This window comes from Oreochromis niloticus, linkage group LG7 (assembly GCF_001858045.2).
Source record: "Oreochromis niloticus isolate F11D_XX linkage group LG7, O_niloticus_UMD_NMBU, whole genome shotgun sequence".
Taxonomy (NCBI): domain Eukaryota; kingdom Metazoa; phylum Chordata; class Actinopteri; order Cichliformes; family Cichlidae; genus Oreochromis; species Oreochromis niloticus.
Genome location: NC_031972.2, coordinates 60031684 through 60054398, shown reverse-complemented (window position 1 = coordinate 60054398; position 22715 = coordinate 60031684). Strand labels below are relative to the sequence as shown.

Sequence of the window (22715 nt, the reverse complement as noted above, 5' to 3'; positions counted from 1 at the left end):
ATAGTGTTTTAAAAATAATGTTGTCTTCATTCAAGCAAATCCAACTTAACAACTAAAATACACCACAAAATATTTTACAAATTTTAAATATCATATGCAAGAAGAATATATACATATATACAGCATCATAAACGATCGATGGAACCTATAATTGGAGGAAAAAAATCATGTATGTTTGTTACAAGAAACGAAAACTGATCGATCTACAGTATCACATTCTCACTTAGCAAGGTTTCTGCAATGAATGGATGATTGGTGTTTGAATTCACTGTCATCAGCTCTCTATTGTTAGATTAAAGCCTTTGTTTTGTTGCTTTGAACAATCTGTCAGCGAGCAAACAGTTGCCTGCAGGGAGCGTTTGGCAATGTGTGTCATTAGATCGCATATACTGACCCCTAGCGGTGAACGTGTGCGACTGCAGCCTGTCAGCATGAAACCAAAGGGGATGGAAAAAAGACTGATCAGATGATCAGGACAGAGTAACTCTAAAAAAAACCAACAACACAAATTCATGAAAATCTATCTTTATTTGGATGCAAAAAGTCACAACTTAAAGCGATACTGTAGCAGAGGAGAGGAATATTGATTGCTGGTTGGTTGTACGTCTGACTGTTTGGCTATTAAGTCATCCCCATTTTGATCTTCAGAAGAAGGCCAAGTAAGCACGGACAACAAACACTCAAAATAGAAGCTTTTCAATCAAGTAGACTGGAGATTATCAGAGGATTATGTCACATGCCTGGCAATACACTGTAGCCTTTCTTGCCTTTCTCAACCAGGTGCTGCTGTAAAAGGTCATTTTGGCAGTTATATTCTCCCGGCTGATGTCTTATTTATAAAGCGGTCCGAGCCCACTCTGGTAAGTTCATCCTCTGATAACGTCCGGGGCCAATGATCTGAAGCGTCATGATAGTCAAGATAGAAGTTGTTTGACTTTTGTAGAAAACTGTCTTCACTGTTTTAGCTGCCTTACACATAGCGATTATTTCTCGTGTTGTCAACTGAGAGTGGCCTCGAGTCACAGATAGAATAGAGTGGGGACTGCGTAAAAACTCAGTCTGAGGTAAAATTCTCCAAGAAAACGATAAAAACGTACACAGAAAGCAAAGCATATTAAAGCAAAGCCTAAAGACCTAAAGTAATAATACTGAAGACTGAACATAATCTATTTATCTTCTGTACTGTAAGGTAACTTAGGTAGTTGTCACATTTTGTTCTGTTAAATCTTGCAATATAAACCGATGGTTTGATCCACAGTATGAGCTACATTCCATCATGGTGTAAACGGAAATATACACAAGGCATCTACTCGAAAGGATTGTATCAAAATGTTCTAAAAATATCTCTGGTAGGTTTCACAAAAGCAAACTGTATCAAAAGCATTGGCCAAGAGCAAGCAATAATAATAGGCTTAAACCCTTTTACACAACAAAAAGCAGGACAACCAATCACGTCGCTTTGATTGTGGACCTATAGAGTCCCATACAGCACATGCAATCCATTAAACTCAACACAATCAAAACACAATACAGAAAAAAGAACTTTTACAGCTGAACATCAGAGAGACAACCTTTGTTGGTCTATTGTGCTTCATACAGATTAGGCCTGGCCTGTCTATACAACAATCATGGGCTTCTTACTTCACAGATGTGTTCAAGCTACTGTTTAAAGCAGAGGCATTGCAGAACTTGAAACTCTGAGGGCAACAAGCTTCATGATAGAAAATCGGACATTTACAAGAATATCCTTATGTTTATGGTGTATTGTTTATGCAACTTTTTTTTTTTTTTTTTGCTTTCCTCTTCATTACATCCTCCTGTGTGTGTCACTGGAAATGTCGATTGTGCACAATGGTTTCTCCGGAGCTCCTGCATTGATTTTTCTAATGGTGTGATTCTATTTCTGGCCTCTGTCCCCTCAGTATCCCTGGCTCTGTGACGCCTCTGAGTTAACGTCTATGTGGCCTTAATGCAGAAGTTGTTTACTGTAAACATCACGGGCCATGAGGACTGCACAGGCAGCATGGTAAAACTGTAATACTGTAGATTGCACAGAAATCCTAATTAGTTAGTTAATAACCTAATCGTTATACATTCCTATGTTCCATAACATTGCACATGCCTTTAATGAACACTTAGCACCATGCAACCTGAAGATGAGGTGACTCTTGAATGCAGCAAAAGTTGAGACAGGCCTTCTGTAATGACTTTTTTTTTTTACATTGAAATTGAGAGTCGGTGAGAAAAGGCTAGACGTCATTTACTTTTACATTTCATATGAACTTTTAAATCAGTATAGTTAAATATTAGGCTGGCATTTGATTATCTCTGTAGATTTAAACTCTGCTGGCACTTATACTGTAAAGGGCCCTTATTGTCAACACATACCTTCTTTGATTTCCTTACAGGTAAGTCACACCACTGCAGGCGATCTGATTATACTTCACTTCCAGTTTAAACTTTCGATAACTGTACAATCATTACACGAGGAAGCTGTTTTAGACCAAGTGCAAAACAAGGCCTCGATGACAGAGACTAATGTACAGTGGTGTGATGGAAACCTCAGCAGTGCAAATGAAATGAAGGCGAGAGTGCTGGCTTGGATTATTTTAGGTGTGACTGCTTCAACTTATCAAGAAAATGTGGATCGATGGGACTGCGTTACTACTATTTTCAGGTGAGTTATCTCAAATCACACCTCCTCTATATTTGTTCTGCTCAACCACGTACAATTAGCACAGATTCAGTTCTGTATGAGTGACCCTGCCTTGAGTGAAGAGAATAACATGGTTTGAACTTGTTAAAGGGTGAGATTGAGATGATGCTAGGTACAGTGGTGCATACCACCTGAGGCGGTTACGTGTACAGTGGTGTGTCTCGGTCTGGGTGTAGCTGTTGTGCTCCATCTATTCCTCAGCAGTTTGAGACAGCTGCTTCTCATACAAGCTGAGGACGTGATGCACAAACTGGTACTGCTCACACGTCTGTATCATGCCACCCCTGAAAAACACAAAGAGATACCATTAAATCTAACACTTCACATAGTAATTATATAACAAAATTAAATGGAAAAATTTAGTTTAAAGTCAACATTTGTTTATCAGCTCCAGCAAAAAATAAAATGTTTATCACATTTTTTCAAACAATTAATGAAATACATTAGCCATGACATCTTGACTTATCAAACTCAGATGTATCCAATAGCACTAATAATGACTGCTTTCATTGTGGGTGTTCTAATGTGCTTGATGGCTCGCTGGGATTGTACCTCACATGAATAATATTACTAGTAGCACCCGTGCTTGTTGTTTTCTGACTCGAAAGTGAGTAAAGGTAATAATTTCCTTTAACACTCACAGAACCTCTGAAGATGCATGTTTTTTGAAGTCTGTAATTAATGGACTATAATTTTAAGATCCCTGACCCGACCCTGAATTGGATAAGTGGAAGACGGATGGAGGGACCGATAATTTAGAAGAAGGTTTGGTGACCTTCTTTTTGGAACTAAATCAAACTACGTCAGCTGAGCTTTTGTGCCAGAACTAAAGATAGGCACGAGCACAGATGAGAGCTCTAAGCATATCTCACCTGTCCAGACGGAGCTGGCAGGTGGTTCTCAGGATGTCAACTACACCCTCAGTTCTCAGCTGCTTGCACAGGATGGAGGTGGCGATGAAGCAGCCAGTTCGACCAATTCCAGCACTGTAAAGAAAAAGTTGGAGAAGAAAAGTGATGGATTTTTGTATTCACTGAAATTTCAATTTCAGGGAAAGCACCACAAATCGAGGAATGGAAATAAGGGAATACATATACTGAAGTGAATTTTGATTTGTGCAGTGAGAAAAAGCAGCAAAACAAGATACTGTAACATAAAACTAAAGATAGCTTTATCCTCTAAATATGAAATCTTTCTTGCTCCCAATATTACAAACAAGTTGCTTTAGCCCTGTACCTGCAGTGGACAATTATAGGGCCACTGGAGGGCAGGGCCTCCTCACGGGCCCTTTCCACTTCCTGCACCAGCTCCAGCAGGGGTGGAGCCTTGTCTGGGGTCTTCTGATCAGGCCAGGAAGTGTACCAGTACTGCCGCAGAGTGCGCTCCTCTTCCCCGCACTGGTGCATGCACACAGACAGTGACACAGATGTCATCATGCCAAGCAACACTGAGAACACCTGTTGCTCTGCATGCTTGACCAAACAGTTGCCTTGGTTTAGTAGTGAACGCAGAACAAACATTAAAAAAAGAAATTGTACAAAAACAGACTATTTGTCCTGGTTTGTATTGAGCATATACAAATTTCTGAATGTCAGTCTACCAATAATTATGAATCCTATAGATAAACAACATAACCAGAGGAGATGAATAATCAACAAGCTTTTAACTCAGTGCAGTTACATAATGATCCCCTGGTGCTTAGCAATCGGATGCAGGCTGCATTTACTGAATTATCTTGTTTTGTTTGCTAAGTGCCGATGCCACCATGACCTCAAATTAAAAATAAAGCACCCATCATGAACACATGAATGGAGCGTTGAGCGCACCACCTTCCAACACTCATATCTGTTGTGATAAATTACTGGATAAAATATGACTGTTTGATACACGTATTTTTAGAAACACTTACTGTAATATGTTTTTGTTGAGTCGGGAACACAAAACAATAATCTTCTGCAGTGTTTTTGTGACATTAATCGAGGGATCATCATGTAAACAGTGCATTTAATCGTGCACACACGTATCAGCAGATGCAGGTAAAAGTAGCTAATTAAAACACACGGATTTATGGCTGATATTGCAGCCACGCAGATAGTTCTGATCCACATCTAACATCTGAATTTAAATTGGCACCCAGGTGATGAAATTTAATTTGAGTGCCTTAAATTGAAAGAATAAAAACAAAAATGTAACATATCTTTAGAGAAATTTCCACTTTGAATATAACATAAAGCATACTTTTTACATTTTTTAGGGTTTTACGCAGAAAGACGTCTGCTAATACAGATGATATATAAAGTAAACATGGGTAATCCTTTGGAATTAGCCACGTGCAGGATTGTCAGCTTGGCCAGGGCTTATCGCCTTTGGGCCAAGAGAGAGGAAAATGAATTCTAAAGTTTATCAAGGCATCATTCAGGACAATGATACAGAGGCTTTCTGATGTTACCTGCACATGAAAGACTTTACTGCTTTAAGCACATTAGCATATAGATGGCAGGATTTAACTTGCACACTTCTGTTCCTAATTACATTTTCAGAACCTGGCTGTGAACTGTTTTGTTTTAATTCATATATTTGACACTATGAGCACCAGAAAACACATTAAAATAACTTATTACTAGTTCTATATTTTTGGTTAGTTCACTTATTTCTGTTATATTGGGCCTTTGTGCACCCCTCAGTACGTATTCTGTCATCCCTTTAGGTCAACTTTCCTCTGACTGGCTGCCTCTTGCAAACAGAACATGTGAACAGCAGATGGGTGGGGCTTATGTGCTCACAGCCAGACCTGTGCCTGGGACCGTATTAGGGATATCCACTCCATCTGACATCTGTTTGGAGCAGACTGTTTGGAGCAGACCTGAGCTTTTGGCTCACAGGGATTAGTTTTACATATGTTGACCTAAATGAAACTTTGGCCATGCTTAACATGAGCATCCACCACTGTAACCCCATCCCCCACCCATCCACCTCCGTATAAGGTTGTTTCCTTGTTCATGTATGCATATCATTAGAGGCAAATAGCTTTTTGGCATTACTTGAAGCTAAAACATTAAAGTGGTGTTGTTGTGGTTCACCCTTTGTATTTCACATATTAGTAAAAAAGTAAGTAAGTAAAATTTATTTATTATTTATTAATGCATTCTATGTCGGTTACCTTCAGAGTAAACACCCTCAGACTGTAGTCATCCTCCTGGGTCACCTTGACCACAGTGATTTCAATGCCTTCGTGTGTCACAGTGTCCTCGGGCCAGTACTCAGCACATTTCTACAAGAAACAATAGACACAGAAGATAGTATAGGTGGTTAATATTTAGGAACATTTATCAAAGAATGCTTTGAACAGTTACCTCATTCTTCTCCTCCAGGTTGGTGATCATCACTATGATTGGGGTCCTCTCTTGCCACACCATCCTCCAGAAATCCCCCACTGTGTTCACAGTGGGACCCTGGGTAGCAATGTATGCACGCTCCTCGCCCCCATAACCCTGCACACGCACACACTCGTTGTTTTGCTACCATTACATATCAAAGTTAGAACAAATCGCTGCATCAGAGTGCATTTGAACTCACTTTGAGATAATTAGCGTTGATATAGGTAGAAAGAAAATCATCTTCATCCTGTGACTTCAAGATCACTCTGCTGTGCGTGTCTGCAGGTGGACAATGTGACATTATCATGAGAAAGGGAGCTGATTACACATTCATTCATTCTGTATCTCATCTTACAGCTCAGTGATACAAAATGGTTGTACCTTTATGTGTGTCATTGTGAACATAAATACTGGAAATTTGACCTTTAGCAAACACATCTTAGCATTAAAGTGAAAGAGGATGCAAAATTATTTAATAATCAGCATAAAAATAGTTTTAAAAGTTGCTACCTCAGTATTCTGTTTATAGTAACTGATGTCACTAGCTTGTGTTACAGCTCTACTCACTGGGTAAAATTGTTTTGTAGCGATTCTTTCTCACCAGCCCTGGGTAGTTGTACTCCTTAGGGTCCACAAAGTTCATGGGAGTTTCCTGCCAATGGACACAGAACAATGAAGGCAACTGAAAGTGAAGAAATGGGGAAGTCCAAAAGTTACCTTCTACAAAACAACCAAACGGTGAGGGAATAATATTAAACACATGAAGTCATTCACAGCCTGTCACACTCAACCATTGCTGTATTACTGTGTGTGTGATCCTGAACGCACGTCCTTCTTCCTACCAGACACAAGAATTTTCTGTGGGTTTTTGTATGCAAAAGAAAAAAAAATGCTTGCATCTCTCCATCCTCCGCCCACTAACAGAAAGTAGAAAAGCTTACGGGCGTGTGCAGAGCACTGATCGGTGTGTGTGGCTGCGTCTGTGTGTGTGCGTGTACGTCTCTGTTCATTTCATATTAATCTCGAGAACGTAGGTGGCTGAGCTACTGTTGCTGCACTCACATAAAACTCAGCCTGCAGGCTCTGGTCGTCCATGGCCCTTGTGTGTAGCATGGCAGGGGTCAGGACGTGCGTTCCCTGTCGGAGATACTCCTGGGCCGACTGGTCTCTGGGAGAGAGTTGGGCTCCGTAGCCATAGGGCTCTGTGCAGCCTGGTGTGCACATGTCCAAGGTCAGGGAAACATTGGAGCCTCTCCTGTTTTATTCAGACAGTCAGAAAAATGCATATATCTACATTACAAATGAATGAATAAAGTGTGAGTCTCCCTGCTGATAGAAAAACAAACATAAATGCAAACATTTCCACCTGCTGGACACTCTATTCTAACCTCTCCTGAAGTCCCACTGGTGTGACAGTAAGGGTGGCAGCATCTCCCTCCGCCCTGGTATCTGTGCCTATATCAAATACTGGAGTCTGGGGCACCAGGTCCAGGTCTATCAGATCCTCCTGGGCATCTGTCCACTCTGACAAGGTGAAAGAGGGCTGACGGCTCACAGACTGACGTCGATCGCCAATGTCCCTCGACACAGTTCCTGCTGACCACAAGCCAGAGCCATAATGCCACTTGCACACCAGGTGGATGATCTAAGGATAGAAAAGAAGACAAAAAAGAAGCAGTCAATAAGTAAATCAATCAAACACACAACAACAGGTCGCTACGTTAAGAAACAACCGATTCAATCTATCTTTTTTCCTTTTTCAATGACTTTCCTTCTTTATAGCAAATAACACCAATTCAGCATGCATCATGCATTAAATTCATGCCAGAATGACCAAAACTGTGAAATGTTTGCATAAAAATAGAGCTTAAAATAAAGGATCCAGCCAGTGTTTTACCATGACTACACAGATGGCCACACCGATGCCTGCAGTGCCATGAACAATCCAATTGTGCTCTGTGGTGTTTACCACATCCCTCATCACCACTGACTGGCCAATAAAGGGAAACACAGACAGAGAATGAGTTAGTCAGACATAGTTGAGTGCTTCACATCCTGTTAAACAGCTGTTTATTCTCCACCCAGACTTAAAAGCTGTCAGCGACATCTAGGATTGATACTTACATCCGTTCCAAAAATAGGGTGGCAGGGTAAGATGAACCCCAGGTAGAAGTCAATGACCTGCAGGGCTTTGTAGATGGAGGAGAGTGGCCCATTTCCATCCACCACAAAAAATACCCAGTACCCCTGGGAGGAGAGAAAGAAGGAAGGCAGATTGTCACCGCTCCAGTCATTCATGCGCTGGCAATCAGACTGCAGCCATTCTCAGGTGAAAAGCGAGCAGAAAAGAAAAGAAGATGGACCATTACAAGGGCATGAAAAATATATAAATTGTCCACATAGAGTCTAGTGTCGTAATCGTGGCTGCATTTACGAGGCTCTTTTATTTACTTATGGTAATGTTGCACCTGTCCGTTTTTCTGTTTAAATGAATCAAACATGAAGTCAACAATAGACGGAAATAGGAAGAGGGAATTAATGGTGAAGAGGTGTCAAATTTTAGCCTCATCTACCCACCCCCAGAAAAAGTATTTTCCAAGCCTGAAGCACTTGAAGCAAAACTGAAAATGCAATCATACACATGAAAAGATAAACCACTGTGCAAAATTAAAGGTCAAGTTGAAAGAAAACCTCATGCTTAAGTGTTGACGTGTCATTTGCATTGCGGATATTGCAGCTGAAACTGAAAGACGACCTAAAAACTTCCTCTGATTAAAAGCAGATAATGGAGAGCCTGGAACACATACCAAGATTTGGGAAGTGATAAACAGTGCTGCCCAGCAGTGGAGTTCAATCACCAGTGTGTACACCTTGCGTAAAAATACTTCCTCTTGGGGGTTTTGGTCCTCAGTGGTTCCATCTTTGCATTCTAGGAGCCCGTCTTTTTTAAGGGCTCCATCGCCAATTTTTTCAGTCTTTGTGGGCTCGTCTAGCCAAACGGGATCCTCATCAGGCCTCAGGAAGATGGAGTCCTCGGTGTGGGAACGAGTGGAGCTACTCAGCCGACGGGTCATGATGCCCCTGTTGAACGAGGTTCCTTTGTGTTAAAAATCCTTTCATATGTTATGAATAAGATTTTAAATGCATTTAGTTTACACGTGTTTACCATTAGGTGTTCGGTTTTATGCGTGCCATTATCTGAAAATCATCCCAGAAAATACAAAGTCCAGTTTTTAACCCTTTAAAAATGTAGACAAATGGTAACACTTTTATTTATTCTATGGAGATCTTTGATAGGATCTTAGACTCTGAAACACCTACAGTACCTGGTGTTTGAAACATACAGATGTTAACATGCAGGTGTTCTTCTGTACTTACAACTCATTTGCGATTTTTCTGCTTTTGTGTACAATAAAATGTCGAGGCTGTAATTTTCAGCCTCACTGGGACTACATGCTGATTTTCATTTCAAGTATGTGCTATCTGTGTTTGTCACATTGCGTGTGTCTAATGTGTGCTTCTAAATGAGCGTGTATATGACAAAAAGGGTTGCGTTTATTCTGCAGGTCTATTCAAATGTACAGCTAAGCAGCACAGAGTGGCTCTCATCTCCGGATCCTCTTGTCTCCCTTAGATTGGACTCCATCGTGTGTGTGTGTGTGTGTGTGTGTGTGTGTGTGTGTGTGTGTGTGAATTTGACAGAGAGAGAGAGAGAGAGAGAGAGAGAGAGAGGCTCTATTGTGGAGAAATGAGTCAGGGGTAGCGTGTTTACAGCCCTGTCCGTCACCTTGGCAACAGAGTGGCTCTCATCCCTCTCATCCGTCCTGAGCATTATCATCTACTGACAACACAGTCACACACACACAGTCAGCAGTGTATTCAAAGCTCTTTTCCACTCAGCACTCTCAATTATATATATATATATATATATATATGTACAATTTCTTATCTGTCACACTTACATGTTTCAGATAATCACAAAATGTTATTATCAGAGTCAAATATAAGCAGGGTAAACACAAAATGCAGTTGTTAAATGATGATTTCATTGATTAAAGGAGAAACGTTATCCAAGCCTACCTGGTCCCGTGTAACACAGTAATTGCCCCTCCTGTTTAATCATGAATTAACTGTGATTAACCACATTTTTTTTTAAAGCTGAGTTCAGTTTCACTAAACATACTCAGGCCTGATTACTGGCAGATATGTTCAATCAAGGAATCCCTTTAAGAGCCGGCTAAAAGATCTCAAAAAGCAACACATCATGCCACGATCTAAATTTGGCTGCTTCAGGACCTGGAAGACTTACTGTGGTGAATAGAACCATTAATTCTTCTGTCTAACTAAATATGCTGAAAGAGAATGTGCGACCATCTGTTTGTGACCTCAAGCTGAAGCACAACTGGGTTCTGAAGCAGGACAATGATTTTTTAAAAAAGAACCCAGCAAGTCCACCTCTGAATTCCTTAGGAAAAACAAAATCAAGACTTTGGACTTGCCTAGTCAAAATCCTGACCTGAATCCAATTGTGGTTCATGCTCAAAAAACCTCCAATGTGGCTGAATTATAACAATTCTGCAAGAAGAGTGGACCCAAGTTCCTCCACAGCGCTGTGAATGACTCATTGCCAGTTATTGCAAATGCTTGATTGCAGTTGTTGCTGCTAAAGGCGGCCCAACCAGGTATCAGGTTTAGTGGGCAATCACTTTTTCACACAGGGCCATTTAGGTTTGGACTTGATTTTTCTTTCCTCTTAATAATAAACACCTTCATTTAGAAACTGCATGTTGTGTTTACTTGTGTTATCTTTGTCTAATATTTAAATTTGTTTGATGATCTGAAACATTTAGGTGTGACAAATATAGAAAAAAAAAAGGAAATCAGGAAGGGTCAAACACTTTTTCATACCACTGTATCCTATATCCTCTCTTGATTGTGACTGAGCACATATCACTTTGGTCCAAATGTGGTGCTGTAGTTGTGAGTGAATTTGATAAGTTTTCATCAATGACTACTGACCAACAACACAAAGACAATGCAAAGACACAATTTCCTTGTTTTCCAACATCAAAGGTCAATAAAGTCAAATGACTGACCTATGAGAGATGGCAGAGAACTGGCAGGGGAGTCACTTCACATGATCAAGGTAAAACCTGTATCCTGGGGCATCCGGTCATAGTCAGCCATTGTGAGGCAGTTCTAAAAGACACAAGACAGTAGCTCAGGGCTTACATTCAAAGTTAAGGTTAGCAAAATGGTAAAGCTGTCGCATAGGCAAATCTCTCCAACGTCTGGAGCAGAAAAAAACACAACAATGCTAAAAACCAAAAAAACAAGCAAGTAAGAAAGTGCCTCTTCCTCAAATAGCCATGGGATGGTACTAAATAATACAAAACTGGTGCAAAAAAATACAGTTTTATGAGTCACCTGCACAGTTACACATGGTTCACGGTGTGACCATTTTAAATGATCACTTGATAATATGATATGTTAACACTGCCACTTAAGCAGTGAACCTTTTGGACTATCGGCAATACAATTAAATCCCAGAAGCCTTGCTCCATTTTTGTTGAACTAAAATGCCATAACCTTGTTATCGCTGTGCCATTTATCCGAGTCTGTGTGGTGTGAGCCCTATACCTCCTAGAGGCAAGTTTGGGCATCAAAATATCAGTTTACGAACCAGTGCGCGATGACACGGTGGATACATCCATTTGTTTAAAGTCTACCATAGACAGTGGAGTGACAAATTCAACTGGTAACATTGATAGACACGGAGAGGGTTAATAATTCAGCTTTCTCTAATGATGGATCAGAGTAGCACCCTTGTCGACTTCCAGCTGTGCGTTCATGAGCGGTGGATAGTGATGTAAGGTGTCACAGTAAACTGTCAATATTTCTTCCCCACTCTTTCTTTCCCTGCCTCTCTCTGCATCCCGAAGAGGCAGGGATGATTCAAGCCAGACTAAGCAGACACCCTCAGAAATACATTCAGATTGCTCCAGTCGAATCAGTATGCATGATGAAGTCGAGCCTTCTCTGCCCTCCTCTCCTCTCTACCATCTCCCCCTCTCTCCTTATGTGCCACTGGACCCTGTTGAACGAATGGGGTGTGCTCAGCGGAATATGAGACCACACCAGTAGCAGAAGCTTTGTGTGTGTGTGTGTGTGTGTCTGTGTGTGTTCACTTTGAGTCCGTTTCTTTCTCTCTTTGCTTGCTGTGAAGGTGGTTTTGAAGTGATGACGCCAGTTAGACCGGCTTGTAGCCATGGCAATGTGCTTACATGCAACGTACACACATATGTTAAGTACACACACACACACACACACACACACACAGGCATGGATTGTGCTGTATAAGAGAGCTTCAATGTGTTCCATTTCTCAACAATAGGTGTACAGGTAGAAGAGTGGATGAAGGGATGAATGGAAGGAAGAGCAACTCTTTTTTTGTGTGAAGGTTGTCTGAAGCAATGACGCAGTGAGGTTGGCGTTTTGGTTACTGTGGCAACCAGCATACTGTAGCGTGTGTGTGTGCACACACATACACAGACTTTTGTCAGATACCCTGCATGAAAAATGAAAAACACAAACACACATCTGCACTGGGAGAGCAGTGACAACATTCACGTTTGTCCTAAGAAAAAAAATTTGGCCTCTCTTTGCTTTTACTCTTTGAGGTAAATATTTCTGTTTTTCTGCTACTTGCTTTGTCTCAGCGCTTGTTTGGCGAACTGTCTGGTATGTTTAACCCAAGCAGTCGCTGGGATCTCAGAAATACTGAGGTCACGAGTCCTCTTCTCCTACTCATTCATTACTCATTACTCCAACATTAGTGAATTTTACACGCTAAATACTACCTCAGAAGTTTCTCATTACTTCCAGATTATTGTACAATTTCTGTTTCTTCCCTTTTTAATGTTTCTAACGTTGCAGAAAAAGACATGAATGTAAATATTGATGTTTGCGTAGTCTGCAGATGAGAATTAAAATACTCGTTGCAACTCCTGTCTTAATAGAGGGTAAACTAGACACGGTGTACTGGATTTAGTTAAAACTGATGAATGGAAAAATAAACCTGGTCAGCTATATTATATCTGTTTACAAACATGTTGCATATACATGTAAAGATCTATTTTAATTATAGTCTTGAAGATAGAATTTATTCATAATAGAATAAAAAATCTGAAAATTTATGATAAGCTTTTCATTTACACTATAATCATTTAACACAGACAAAAACATCAACCCAGAGCAATTTCTGTTCACATTCCAGCTGTTTTGTGCATGATTTTATCTGCATTTCACTGTCATATCTGGTATGTTTGCAAATTTCTCGAAAAGAAAGCTTTGTTTCAGCTGATGTATGATGCTTCTATACAATATATTAACACCGATAGTTCAGGAGCTTACAATGAAAATTAAAGGTTTTATTACAAATTCAAAAAGATCTGAATCATTGAGCTGAGGAGTGAGCTCAGGCCGAGTGAATTTAAAGCAAATAGGTCAAACCTGATGATGGATTGAGCCTCATTGAAGGTGTACTGTCCTTGGGTCTTACAAACACCACCCCCTCAGTCTTCAAATAGAGTATGCGCATAGTGTTTCCATTGATCCGCATCCATTCAAGAACCCACCATACAACGGAGTCTAAAAGTGAGCCATACAATATGCCTATGGCCTCTGTCCCAGAAGGGCTAGAGGACCAGAAATGAGAAGGGGGCTGCCAGCTGTGTAAAGCTTTTTCCTACTGTCGGGAACAGGGGGAATTAAAGTGGTGACAGCTGGCGTGCACTTTAATGGATATTCCTGATGCTCCCAGCGTCTCTGTGTGGAAAAACAATAAGTCCAAATCTGCTTTTTTAGTCTGTTATTTAAAAAAATGAACAATTTGTTTCTTCACGGTGAGATTCTCACGTATACCTGTTTCCAGGACAGTCAAAGTGAATAAAGAGTGAGTATCAAGTGTGTTGCTGAAGTGCTCATATGGCAGAGAGACGGGGTGAGAGGAAGCTCTTACTGAAAGTGATGATGAGATGGAAACATGAGATAAAGTCACGAGGGCCAAGACCAGCCTCATCAACCTTTATCTCCCATACACACACAGAAAATCTTGATATTAATACACACATAAGCCAGCAATGACCTTAAAATGAAATGCCCAGCAAACCTGCAGCCTTTGCTTGTATATCACAAAGACAGATAATCAATCAGCTCTATTGTTTACATACACTCCCAGGATCGCTCGCAGCTGCTCCATGGGTATTTTTGGAGAGAAATCTCATTAAGGCACATATAAACTTACAATTCAGCCAAAGCTGTACTGTATGAATAATTAAAATATGCTGCATAGCAAATTGATTTACAGGCTGCTGGAGATAAATCTGGATTCTTGGTGACAAAGGATTGTGTTACATGATTGCACTGCATCAAAACACCAGTGCAGGAATGGCATTCTCTGGCAGTCATTCATACTAAGACAAAACACCATTCATATCACGTACATGGCTACGGTGAGCTAGAGCGACCACACAGTGCAGAGCTGGATGGATTAGTAATGAATCACTCGGGGAGGTGGACTGTTGCATCTCTCTCTGGTAACTCCCACATTGTCACATAGACATGATACAACACAGAGGAAATCAAGCTTTGAGTGATAAACGAGAGGGGAAATACACAGTTAAAAGCGCCATCGACGGACCAACCTGTTGGCAAATGATCAGTTTCAATGATCTAAGAATAAACACGCACATATACACCTCCTACATCACACATCTCCTACCTTTTTAAAGCACAGGAAAGCACAGCGGCCATGTAAACCGTAGGGGCTTTGCTGAGGAATTGGTATTCACCTCATGTCATACAGCCACGCAGGGGGAAAGAGCGAGAGACAGCCGAGAGGCGAGGAGGGCTGGAACGGTCACAGTCACTCACCCACAGCCTTAAGTCTGGTTAGGATAAGTCCTCTTACCTGGCTGAGCCCGTCTTCACATCGCCATCTGCCGCTCTGCTCCCTGTGAGCCAAACCACCAGGAGCCAAACACCAAGAACCACGCCAATCCCTTTACTGCTTCTCTGTCTGGGAGATGAAGGAGTGTGTTTGCATGTAAGAAGGAGACAGACCGACAGTGAGAGACACAGAGAGTAAGAGGACGCGTGTGAGGCTAGGAAAACACAAATCTGCAAATGTAAAGGGTGTGTGTGTGTGTCCGTGAGAGAAAGAGAGACAGAGGTATGAAAGTCTTTTCTTTTGTTTGTATCCTGGAGGAGAGAGAGAGATCCACAGGCGGCAGCTTCGTCTAGGTATATGCAGCAAGAGGCTGTACGGTAGCCTTGGCAACAGAGCCAGAATAAGGGAGAGCGAGGGAGGGAGCTAAGGAGAGAGGTAGAGCCAGAGAGAGAGAGAGAGAGGGAGTGAGAGAGAGTTTATTAATCATATTGTGGGGACATAAATCTGTTAATACAGTTATATCAGGGGGCTCAACTCTAAAGGAAGGTTTCAACAAGGTAAACCATTAAGTTTTAGTGGTGAAGGATAAGCCTGGAGATATTATATATTTCCATTTTAGTCGGCAAACCCCTCTAAAAATGCCAAAACCTGAAGCAAATGCATGCTGCCAACAGACTCTAGGCTTTGATTATAGCTCAAAAATGGTAAAAAAATAAAAATAAAATAAAATACATGCAGTGTTGAGCCACATTGTTTCTTCAATGTTACAGTGAACAGGGTCACTGGATCTGTCATTTAGCTGCCTTACTTAAAAAAAAAAAATGTACTGGCACATCATCAGTTGAATAATCTGCAGCTGAAAAATACATCAAATTTATCTACCACCAGAGACATTCCAACAAACACGAGCTGTTTCTTTGAGAAAATACATTTGTGACCAATTTGTCTTTAAAGATTTGCATCGTCTTTGCTACTGAAGGGTGGTTGGGGTTTATTGCAACAGACAGGCTGGAGGACATCATGAAGCTCGAGGAGATAAATGCATTGCTGAATCTGTTTATAATAACGACAATAATTAAAAAAAATTCCAGCAACTCTTCAGGAAACAATAAAAGAAGAAATCAACATCTTCTCAAGTGACAAAAGACGTGTGTCTCTGTGTGTGTAGTGGGGGAAGTCGGCTCATAACACATCACTGAGCAGTGAACACCCCCCACTGTCACCTCCTCTGCTTCCAAGCTGTACGCTCTGCCACCCACCATCTCTCACTCATCTCAATCACCCCCCCCTCATCATCATCACCATCGCCCAGGTCTATTCTCCTTTTCCGGTCTCTATCATTCTCTGTCTTCTTAAACCTCTTGTCATTTCCCATCCCTCCTTCTTCAACGTGATGTGCTCTCTCTCTCTCTCTCTCTCTCTCTCTCTCCCTCACACACACACACACACACACACACACACACACACACACACACACACCCTCCTTCCTGTCTTGCCATATGGTAGCCTTTCCCTGTCATGAGCTCTCTGAACTCACCAGCAGCACAAACAGCCTCTATATGACCAACACAAATCACGGGGAACACAAACATAGACTGCATACAATGACTGCAACAATGTTTATATTATAATATTTGGAACATGAAAGAGTAATTAACGTGTTACACCAGAGCCCCCTGCTAAAATGTGCTTCTGTACACAAGACAAATTGTTGCAAAGAGAATATTTAAAGCCACCAAAGCTTGTCTGATTTCCCTTTGGCCACTTGGAGGCAGCAGAAACAAGCTGTGAAAGCAACATACAGGTTATCACCTTTGCTACCTTTGCTACCAGTATAATCTATCAGTATAATCTAAACATTCAGCTGAAGCAATACGTCTGTACTGATGAATACAAGTACAGACCCTGTTCCCCTTCTATTTAAGTTAAATTTCTTCTGATTGGCCGCTCATCACAAACAGAAGGTTTGAACAGCAAGTAGAAGCGGTTGTTGTGCTCACAACCAGAGTTGTGTACCTGAGTCTATATTAGGGCTACCTGTACTCATTTGCGTAACACAAACCCAGGCGTTTAAAAAAATAATAATAGTGATGAAAAACAAAGAAATAAAAACTAAAGCCTGAGATGTTGGCTCATATCTGCAGGGGGAAAGCAAACTAGGTTGCCTTTAAAGAGGATCACGGTCTGAAAACATTTCTCTTATAGATGGTGTCACACCGAGGATCACACCAGTCTCTCTAGTTTCCCCAATAAAATTCAAGTGACTTGCTAAACTAAACCTTGTGTCCTTAAACACATTCTCTCTTTCTGCCCTTTCTTATTTATGACCCACTTCAGAGTCCTCTCCTTTCCATCAATATATCTCTCCCACACATCTTCACCTTTCCCCTACTGCAGTCAACTAAATGAACTTCTCTGTCTTTCATCTTCCCATTCCCCTTTTCCTTTTTTCACCATTAAGCTATGATCTAATCTAATTAATGATACAAAGAAAGATTTATCCAGTGGCCTTGAACTGCCCGGTTCACTAGCTGCCACGCAGAAACATCAAACTCTTACATCACTTCCTCATTCTCTTTCACACAATTGATACCACAGAGCAATTTTACTGAAATGTGGTGTAATCTCACAGAGGTGATAAAATGCTTACTTCCCGGAAAGCTTAATGAAGCGCAATGCAGAACTTCTAAAGAACAGTAAGAAAATTATTAAAGTGATTTTTTTTTCCATATTAAAACAGATTGAGGAGCAACATTCTTGTGGTAACAAATGGAGGCATCTAGTGGTCCTGGTGACTCACTGCTGGTGTCTTCATAAATGTACCCAGTAGACTCTGTCTCATTAATACTTGCTGGAACATTTAGCCAAGTGGTATTTTGTGTGGGGAGTTTATTTTTATTTATTTTTTTAGCACACTAATTGGGTTTAAAGCCTTCCTGTCTGTTACCAAACTGATGCCAAACTCAGATTTGACTGTGACTCATCGTGTCGCATTCAGATGAATGCAGCAGCTTCCAGCCATAAAACACAGCCCGACACAAACCGGCAGGATAATCTTGCTGCACATTTGCATAAGAGAGAATCAGGGAGCTATAAAGTGCTCATCTGATGACCGCAGCCTGCAGCAGGCTCACTTCCTGTTCCATAAAAGAAGACACATTATTTGTTGTAATGTCACAGGGTTAGGTAAATCAAATCTAAATAAATTCTAGAGAAAATATTTGTTTATTGTCACTGGTATGATGGTGACACTACACAGTAAGTTCAATAAATAGTCTGTATTTCCAAGTTAAATTTGGCGCAAAAGAAAGCAAAGAACTTCTGTTGAGAGATGAGCTTGCTGATCTCGCCATAGAAAATATTACGGAGCTTGTGAAACACAGCTGAAATGTGCAGGGTCAGCTCTCTGACACTGCAATCCTGTAAGACCTCGAAGTTAGTCCGTGAACACAGCACTTTTTTTGGTTTAAAGCATCTGTTGAAAATCAGAGATGACTATTACCAGGCAAGTATTTTTAGTGTTTGATCAGTCGCATGAAATAAAAGTCTTAATAATTTTTGTCCTCTGCAGCTCAGACTCCCGTTTCAAATCGGTTTTACTGAAGTTCTATTAAAATGCTGAAGTACTTCCTGAATGATTTGATACATGCCATTCCTAGAAAAAACAGAAAAATTGAATGAGATTAAGTATAATATGTAAAATTTGGCAATAATTAGCTATTGGTTTAAAGCCGTTTTTTTTTTTTTTGTAGATTTACAGTATTGAGAGATCTGCTCATAAATAACTGATCTTTCAGTGCTAGTAGTCCTCGACTTGGTTATACTTTAACTTTTGCCTTCAGTCAGCAATTTATTCCTAATCGAGTTGTCACTCATTTCTCGGTTTGCCCTTCAGATATTCCGTTAAAATATTACCATTTGATGTAAATGACATTATTCACGGGACTTTACCCAGAAGACTTATTTTTAATGCTGTTTGTGACAGTAAAGAGTGAGAAAAACACCTCCTCCCAGTTCCTGAGCTGCTATGTAAAAAACTTTAACACATCTGTGTCGCCTGGATTGGCGATATGAAAATGACAGCGGCAGCATAACCTTCAGTATTACCAAAATGAAAGTGTTATTCAACTCACAATCATTTAGACTAGGGGAAAAATAAACCATTGCCAGTTGTCTGCCAGTGCTTGCAGAGGACCTCAGTTTTTTCCTTTGTTTATGTGATGCTGTATGGCAAATGAGACTCATGGGAGGTTTTTGTTTATCTGTTAAACATTGAATGTGGATTTGTGTGTACGTGCTCAATCAGTTATTTATGTTGAATGAAAAATGTGTTTTGTACATGGATTTGTTTTAACATGGGCATGTTTGAGAGAAAGAAGAGACATTAATCTAGAAAGAAGGAGCTATAGTAAAATCAAATGTCTTTGATGAGCCTTAAGTGGGGTGTGCAAACATTAAGTTTTTCCAGTGCGTCTCCACCCTTGCTGCAGGGCCCGGTCACAGCAACCTAGCCGCACCATCACTGCTAAACTTCAGATTGGATGTTAGATTAGAAATCTATGTTTATTCTAGGGTTCAAATCTCAAAAAGCCCAGACAGTAGAGATGGACAACCACTAGTTCATGACCACAACCTCAATTATGTCCATTTACTCAACAAAAACAAACAAACAAGTAATGCAGATAGAAGGATGTAGAGGAGAGTTCAATGCTTTGGGTAAAACAGTGCACAGTCAAATATTAGAGCTATGGTATGTAGCCTACTTTATTAGTGCTTTGCATACAGCATCCAAATATACCATTTAAAAAAAAATTTGCTCATGTCGAAAAAGTTGGGATGGGATCATGTTTACACTATGTGCCTTTCCCATTTCCTTTACCAACTGTAAACAGCTTCTGGTCTTTCCACATTCTTTAAATATTTTAATGACATTGTGCTTTAGCTGAGGAGCTATTTACAGTACCCAGTGATATTTTTGACCTACTGCCATTAAGTCTAATTAACTGCAATCTTTTGAGTGCGCAGTCAAATAGCCAAGCTGCAATGACAACTTTTGATGTGTGTTTCTGCATAATAAAAATGTTTTTCTGAAAATGGTACATTGTCTGTGTTCAAATGTTTGACATGTTTTCAGTTTGTCACTGCATTGTGTTTTTGTTTACTTTTTATACAGCATGAATTAGAGGAAGTTATTTGAACTGGTTAGTTCAAACCAAAAATGTGATGGAAAATGAGAAGGTGGACTGTATCGGGGGAAGTGCAAACAAAAGACTCGCTACCCGTCATATTGTCCATTGCGGGTTTTTTTTTTTTTTAAGCATTACAAATATGTTTATGTCAGCTTGAGAAAGTTTGTATCTGTACTTCTGGTGGCAGAAGTAACAGGCAGATACTTCAAAGAAAAGAAGGTTTAACTGCACCTCACCTTTCAACAACAAAGCAATACAAAAGTGCTCTACACTAGAGCCTTTATGAAATTTAACCCAGTTTAAAACTTAAGCTTTAGAAAACCTAGTTTTGGTTGTATATTTTTCATGGCCATTTATCCATTTATTTTTTTTCCTTGCTTATCCAGTTCAGGGTAGCTGGAACCTTTTCCAGCTGTCATAGGGTGTCACAGAAGGAGACATGGACAGGTCACCTGTATGTTGAAGAGCTAACACAAACTACACATACATAGGTTCCAGTCGTTTAAACTCATGACCTTCCTGCTGTCAGGCAGCAGTGCTTCACACACAGCTAGGGTTAAGAGATCTAGACTTATGCATGGCTTAATAACTGGAATGAAACTATAATATAGAGAAGTGTTATGTTTCTGTATACAGTCCTGTAGAATATCACAAGAACAGAAGGTAGGGACATTTAATAAGTTAGAAATCAGCTGGCCGTTAATGAACACAAGGACAAACCTTCACCTGATATGAAGGAACTAGCAGTTTGTTTAACTTTGTGAATATCGTCAGGCAACCTTTTCAGTAACATTTTATCTCAAAGATTTAAGAAAAGTATTTGTCACTTACTTTTAGTTAACTATACTATAGCAAACTATTTCTATTCATTTCAGTTTTTGTTTATGTTCCTTTTAATAGCAATAGCTGGAAATTGAAAATGTATATTTGTCTGTCACTTATTAAACATCTCTGCTGTCTAGTTTTGCCATATTCTCTGACATCAAGGTTAATATCACATTTAAATTCAGGTATTTATATATTTATCTGTTTTCTTAACTGTAAGAGCTTATCCTGGATGTAGTATTTAATTCAATTTGATTGACCTTGTGTTTCTGTAGTGTTAAATCACTATAAAGGCCCTACAGTATTGGAGAGAAAGCCATCAGATGATCCCCTGTGAGCAGCCACTAGGCGGTGGTGGAAAGGAAAAGCGTCTTTTTTAACAGAAAGAAGCTCCTGGTAGAACCAGACTCTGTGACTGGTTGGGGGGTGAGGGGAAGTGCAAACTTTGTCACATTTTTCCATAATTTTTTATCACTTGCAAGAGCCCCAGTTTGGGAATCTTAGAGCTGAAGATGTGATGAATTCAAACTGATGCTGACTTCATAATCCTTACATGTTGTTAAACAGGTCTGATCACATCAAGCATGGTCACCGAAATACAGGAAGTAAATAACCAAATTAAGTTATTTTAACCATGAAAGCATTCTGCACGCAGCACAATGTGGATCTTTTCAATCAGACCATGCAGCCATCTCTTTTAACTACCTAAAGCAGGTAAAAGACACATGCGTTCACACTATAAATATCTTTCTTTGCAACCAGAGGACAGAGTGGGTTAGGTAAAGGCTCAAAGATGAAGCAATGTTACTGTTTGCCTTTACATTCAGCAAAAAAACACAATCAGTTTACAAATGTGTGTGTGTATGTGCATAGCACAATTATAATGAATGCTTTCACAAAAGATGTGCTCATTGTTTGCTTTCCCCTCTTCTAACATGCATATTTGCACAGAGTAGCTGTACTGTAACCCTTACAGTATATTTGCTTAATTGATTTTGTTCCTGACCTTCACAGTCAACCGTGGCACCGACTTTCTCCATCCGTTATCGCATCAGTGCTAGTGATAAGCTATATAACACGACAATGTTGTTACTGGAACGTCAAAGGGTAAGAGGAGTAAAGCACATCTGGAAAAGGAGAATTCATCGGTCATTTCCTTGGGTGTTTCCCATGGAACCAAAGAGAAACATTATCTCAGTTGGAAGAAGATTGTGTGAGCAAACTTCAAACACTTGATCTTTTTTTCTTCTTCTGGCATTTCAAAGATCATCCATATCAAAGAGATGTTTTATCACTCAGAGGGCTGAGGAAGAGGTGCGGCTCACTCAGGGGCTCACTCCCAGTTCAAAACGGTGAATAAAAAAGTCAAAAGATTTTTATATGTACAGGTTCTTACAACTTCTTAGAACTGACGTCACTTCTACATTACACACAGATTCTTCTCTTTATCTCTGGTGAAGACCTTCAGTATGAGTTTTGGGCTAGAAGACAAGTATGTAACAACTCTGGCCTATAGGAAATCCATCCATTGTCATCATTATTTGGACTGGAAATCAAAGTGTTTTGCTTTCTTTCCTGCTTGCCTATAACTTTTTCAGATAAATTAAACATTCAAAGGATATATTTGTTTAAGTTTTGAACTTGAACCAAGGAGCATT

At 40.1% G+C, this 22715-nt stretch overlaps 1 protein-coding gene across 3 annotated transcripts; it reads right to left on the bottom strand.

Moving 5' to 3' along the window:
- Positions 1 to 509: 509 nt before the first annotated feature.
- Positions 510 to 15445, bottom strand: LOC100703346 (protein tyrosine phosphatase non-receptor type 5). 3 transcript variants are annotated; one of them, XM_005471043.4, is made up of 14 exons: positions 15065 to 15445; positions 11190 to 11292; positions 8901 to 9174; positions 8218 to 8340; positions 7991 to 8083; positions 7482 to 7738; positions 7156 to 7348; positions 6661 to 6745; positions 6293 to 6372; positions 6070 to 6207; positions 5877 to 5987; positions 3953 to 4113; positions 3589 to 3702; positions 510 to 3000 (listed from the first exon to the last, which is right to left on the bottom strand). In XM_005471043.4, the coding sequence occupies exons 3-14, from the start codon at positions 9165 to 9167 to the stop codon at positions 2907 to 2909; spliced, it is 1716 nt and encodes a 571-aa protein (XP_005471100.1). In that variant the 5' UTR covers positions 9168 to 9174; positions 11190 to 11292; positions 15065 to 15445; the 3' UTR covers positions 510 to 2906. The 3 variants fall into 3 exon arrangements, with proteins under 3 accessions (XP_005471100.1, XP_003447200.1, XP_025765069.1); XM_003447152.5 differs by lacking the exon at positions 15065 to 15445 and adding an exon at positions 14876 to 15029; XM_025909284.1 differs by lacking the exon at positions 11190 to 11292.
- Positions 15446 to 22715: the final 7270 nt, after the last annotated feature.

Excerpts from the sequence above, each read along its gene's own strand:
- LOC100703346 (XM_005471043.4), bottom strand. The coding sequence starts at position 9,167 with ATGACCCGTCGGCTGAGTAGCTCCACTCGTTCCCACACCGAGGACTCC. Across the intron at positions 7,349-7,481 it reads CCAGTGGGACTTCAGGAGAG|GAGAGGCTCCAATGTTTCCC; the intron begins GTTAGAATAGAG and ends TGAATAAAACAG. Across the intron at positions 5,988-6,069 it reads ACCTGGAGGAGAAGAATGAG|AAATGTGCTGAGTACTGGCC; the intron begins GTAACTGTTCAA and ends TGTTTCTTGTAG.